Source organism: Alosa alosa, chromosome 11 (genome assembly GCF_017589495.1).
Source record: "Alosa alosa isolate M-15738 ecotype Scorff River chromosome 11, AALO_Geno_1.1, whole genome shotgun sequence".
Taxonomy (NCBI): domain Eukaryota; kingdom Metazoa; phylum Chordata; class Actinopteri; order Clupeiformes; family Clupeidae; genus Alosa; species Alosa alosa.
This window is the reverse complement of record NC_063199.1, coordinates 26,083,903-26,088,937: the sequence shown is the minus strand read 5'-3', so window position 1 is coordinate 26,088,937 and position 5,035 is coordinate 26,083,903. Positions and strand designations below refer to the sequence as shown.

The 5,035-nt window shown below is 42.8% G+C and overlaps 1 protein-coding gene across 1 annotated transcript in view; it reads right to left on the bottom strand.

Annotated features, from left to right (window-relative positions):
* Positions 1-5,035, bottom strand: part of znrf1 (zinc and ring finger 1) — a 25,059-nt gene continuing 20,024 nt past the window's right edge. The window contains exons 3-5 of the mRNA XM_048256942.1: positions 3,164-3,269; positions 2,567-2,660; positions 1-1,538 (exon numbers count right to left, since the gene is read on the bottom strand). Of these exons, the coding sequence (XP_048112899.1) occupies positions 2,603-2,660; positions 3,164-3,269 (164 nt within the window). The 3' untranslated portion in view covers positions 1-1,538; positions 2,567-2,602. The remainder of the gene's footprint in view (positions 1,539-2,566; positions 2,661-3,163; positions 3,270-5,035) is intronic.

Genomic DNA, 5,035 nt, shown 5'->3' with positions numbered 1-5,035 from the left:
TTGTTCTTCAGTCTTTTTTTTTTATTATTACTGTGTCTGTCATTTTCATTTAGGACTCCTTCCACAGACTGTACATGGAGATCTCACGGGTACATTTACTCCCTAACACAAGCGTCCAATCACAGCCTTGGAAGAAAAAAAAAACAAACATAAATAAAAAATAAAACAAAGTAACATACAAACATGACAGATAGAAGGGGAGGAGCATGGGAGGAGGGTGTGGAGACTTTAAACTCCACCCACTCACCAGGTCCTCACACATATTCTTTTTTTATTCTCAGTCTTTTATTTGAGCAAATGTTTGTGTGCGTCTGTGTGTGTATGTGTATGTGTGTGTGTGTGTGTGTGTGTGTTTATGGGGGATTGTCCAGGTTTTTCCACCAAAAGACAGAGGAGCCTTTCATTCTCATCTCCTGCACAAGAACCTCTTCTGACTATGGCTGTGTCTCTGTATGTGTGTGTGTGTGTGTGTATGTCTGTGTTTGTGTGTGTTTTTTGTTACACCAGTATTTCTGCAGACAACAGCACACGGTTGAGATTCATCGAGTCCAGAGAAAGAGCTGCTTGTCTCTCAGTGTTACTGTCACAGTAACATCACCTCATCAGTTTTTCCATCCACTCATTATAACCCCACACAAACAATTCCTTGCAGGTATTTCTGTCTGTCACACACACTCACATACACACACACACACGCACACACACACACACATACACAGCACACATCGCACTGTAGGCCTTTACAGAGAGAAAATATGATGGCCAGTGTCTCGCAAGTCTCAGAACTCCTAGTAGGTGAAAGAAGTATTCAACCATGAGGAGAAACACACACACACACACCTCAGTTACACAGCAGGAATACACACCCATATCTACATCACAGTTACACAACTGAAGCACACACACACGCACACACACATAACTGTCCCACACACAAACACCAATCAGTCACACATGAGGCATGCGGACCGTAAACATTTAGACATGTTCTATGATTTATCCCTAAAGTCTGGAGCTACACGCTCATAGGGCAACTCCCACTACCACTCAGCCACACACACACACACACATGGTGAGTCTATACTGAGATGTTTACTGCCCCTAAAACATGTAGGAGCTGACATCAAAACATCTCAGACAGCAACAAACCCCAGCCAATACACACACACACACACACACACACACACTGCTTGTGGTGGGGAATGGGGCAAAGTGATGCCCAATGCGTTGTATCTGTGGGTGGGGCAACAAGGGATTTTTGGGGCTGACAATGCAGTTGATAGTATTTACTCTAATTATTATTATTATTATTATTATTATTATTATTATTATAATTATCATTATTATTATCATCATCATTATTATTATTATTATCATGTGGTGTATTTTGCAATGAATCCTTTGGAAGAAGGCTGATCTGTCAGTGGATAGAGTGATTGTTTTCTTCTCTTCTCTTCTTTCGTCATCTTTTGTTGTCATTTGGTTCTCAGTTCAGTGTCCGGGGATATCCGGGGGGTGGGGGGTGTTCAGGAGGCAACCTGACGGTAGAGACAGACACACAGAGACAAGCAAGGAGACGCGGACAGAGGAAGAGAGACGCCCCCAAAAAGGAGGCATTGAATGAGAGACACATGGATGGAGAGAAGACAGAGGGAGAAGGATACAGACAGTCAGATGCACACACACACAAACAAACGCCAACACGCGCGCGCAACACACACACACATATAGGCAGAGGTGAAAACAGGAAGTGACACATAGATGTGAGAAGACAAAGAAAGATGCAAAAGAAAAAAAAAGACTCATATCAGGGTTACATTTTTCCACTAAATTCATCACTATGACTACACGCATAATTAACTGAAGTAACCATTAGAAACTCACAAATCCTTTTTAAACAGTAACAACAACTGGAATGTGTGGCTGGTTTGACAGTAGTGACAGTGTGCACATCCCCTCCAGTGAGGTGCAAAGGGTCTGGACACAACTTAAGCTTATTTAGAACATTCTAGAGCTTATTTAAAGCTTATTTAGAACAGTCTAGAGCTTATTTAGAGCATTCTAGCTTATTCAAGGCTTATTTAGAACATTCTAAAAGAATGAGGTGCCCGCACGCTATTTCCCCATATGTTTATTGTTCTGCAATGTTTTGACCATACTGGGTCTTCCTCTGGCTTCCTTTTGCCTGAGGAAGACCGAGCAGGCTCAAAACGTTGCAGCACAATTATACGTATGGTTGGTTTGACAGAACATAAATACAACTCTAATACAACACTTTTTTCCAGTTTAAGATTAAATCCTGCCAAGCCTTCATGTACTTCAGACTTCTTTTCATGTAGCATCACCAAAGATATAACATATTGTCTGCATATGAAGAGCTGGTGTCTCAGTGTTTAACAGCTTTCAGGAAATAGTGCTATTAATTGCGAGTAATTAACAGGTGCTATGCTATGTGCACGGCCACAGTGTATGCAGTGTTGTGTGTGTTGGGTGTGAGGTGTGTTAGCATGGGGTTTTCTGTGTGTTGGTGCTAAGGGTGTCGGCATGTTGTTTTCTGTCTTCCCACCTTAACCTGCAGCAGCTCGACTAGACGGCAAGTCAGTCAGTCAGATGGATGCTCTGGACAGGACCGGTTGATTTCAAACCAGGAGTCTATACAGCTGAGAATCAGAAGGAGTCATTTAGAGTCCATACAACTTAGACTCAAAATGAGTAATTTAGAGTCCATACAACTTAGACTCAAAATGAGTCATTTAGAGTCTATACAATTGAGACTCAGAGGGAGTTATTTAGAGTCTATACAGCTGAGATTCAAAAGGAGTCATTTACAGTCTATACAATTTGACTCAAAATGAGTAATTTACGTAGAGTCCATACAGCTAAAAATCAGGAGTCATTTAGAGTCTATACAACTTAGACTCAAAATGAGTCATTTAGAGTCTATACAATTGAGAATCAGAAGGTCTGATTTAGAGTCTAAAGGAGGCATTTAGGAGGCATGTAGTCTATACAACATATAAACTATTTTAAAGTCTATACTAGTGAGAATCAAGACTTATTCAGGGTCTACTTTATACTAGTAAGAATCAGAGTCTATCTATTAGAGTCTATGCACCAAAAGAATAGGAATCAGCACATACTATAACAGAGACACAGATCTAACCTTTTATGGTAGATGCAGAGGCAGGGAAGTCTAGCAATGGTATCTCCCTGCTGCAACTCCTCCAGACAGATCACACACTCTCCAGAATCACGTGCCAGCACGTCATCTAACACACACACACACACACACACACACACACAACCATAACCAGACAAAACCAGGGAAGAATAGGTAAATGACAGTTAATCTGTGGTGTTTTGTGTTTTGTGTGATTGTTTAGTGAAAAGATTATAGAGTAGTGTGTGTGTCTATGTGTGTGTGTGTGTGTGTGTGTGTGTGTGTGTGTGTGTGTATGCCTGTGTATGTGTGTGTGTGTGTGTGTGTGTGTGTGTGACAGTCTGTGTGTGTGTGTGTGTGTGTCTGTGTGTGTGTGTGTGTGTGTGTGTGTGTGTGTGTGTGTGTGTGACAGTCTGTGTGTGTGTGTGTGTGTGTGTGACAGTCTGTGTGTGTGTGTGTGTGTGTGTGTGTGTGTGTGTGTGTGTGTGACAGTCTGTGTGTGTGTATGTCGGTGGGTGGGGTGAAAACAACATGCTCATACGAAAAAGGTCCCTCCTATCCACCCTTCCACCATCTCTGAAGCACTGTTTGATGGTTTGGAGGGCAAGGTACAGGGGAGAGGAGAGAGAGAGAGAGGAGAGGGAGGGAGAGAGAGAGAGAGAGAGGGAGAGAGAGAGAGAGAGAGAGAATGAGAGAAGAGGGAGAGATCATTTATATCCAAAGAAGAGCGCTTCAATTCTGGATGTGTTTGTCACTAGACTAGTCACGCTGCATTTTGCTGCAGCAGCAACCTCCGACATGACTCCTGCACACACTGGCCTCAGCTGCCCTCTGAAGGGTATTAATATATGCCCACACTGGCACTGCTATTAACCCGCTGGTGATGCCCAGCTGAGTGCCATGAGCGCCATCATACCAGGGTGTTATGTCCTGGTGCCCCTAGACACCTAACACAGGGACAGTGATCACCAGGAAATAACGCCAGTGTGGACCTGCTCCTATTGGGAGAGAGGAAGGAGTGCAACAAGTTAGTGGTTAACTATCTACCAATCACAGCTTCAGGCATGATCAGTAAGCCCCCAGCCCCACTCTCATGTTTTAATTTTTGTTTTTATTATAAATGAAGCAACTGTTTTTTCTTTCTTGTTTGGTTTAATATTGGGTTCATTCATTGGATATTTTTTGTTTGGTTTTATGTCGATTTAATTTAGGTAATATCAGTTTATCAATATTTGATGTCACAAATGAGCTATACATAAACAACAGCAACCAACTAAGCTGGCTAAAGCTGCATAGGAAATTCAATGGAGAGCAAGATCAGGTTATCAGTGTTTCCTGTGATTAACACGGAGGGCAGTGCAGAAGGGACACACTGTCCCCACATGGCCTTAAAGCACGACCTCCTGTGGTACTGCTCCTGCTGTGTGTGTGTGTGTGTGTGTGTGTGTGTGTGTGTGTGTGTGTGTGTGTGTGTGTTATGTGTATGTGTGTGTTTGTGTGTGTGTGTGTGTGTGTGTGTGTGTGTGTCTGTGTGTGTGTGTGTGTGTGTGTGTGTGTGTGTGTGTGTGTGTGTGTGTGTGTGTGTTCACCTGAATGCAACTCTGTACTCCGTAGATAAATCACAGAAAATGTGTGTGTGTTTACGTGCGTCTGTAACCCTGCTTTGTGTGAATCAGAGGCTCTGTGTTTGTGTGTGTGTATGTGAGCATGTGTGTGTTTGTTTGTGTGTGTGAGTGTGAGTGTATGGCTCAGTATTAATCCTTCAGCTGTGCCGTGCTACAACAGCAGTTCGCTGTGCCGCTGACAGGTTTATCATAAAGTAGGCACCTCTCACATCTGTCTGGTAAGAGGCTTCTGTGTTCATGTGATGAACTA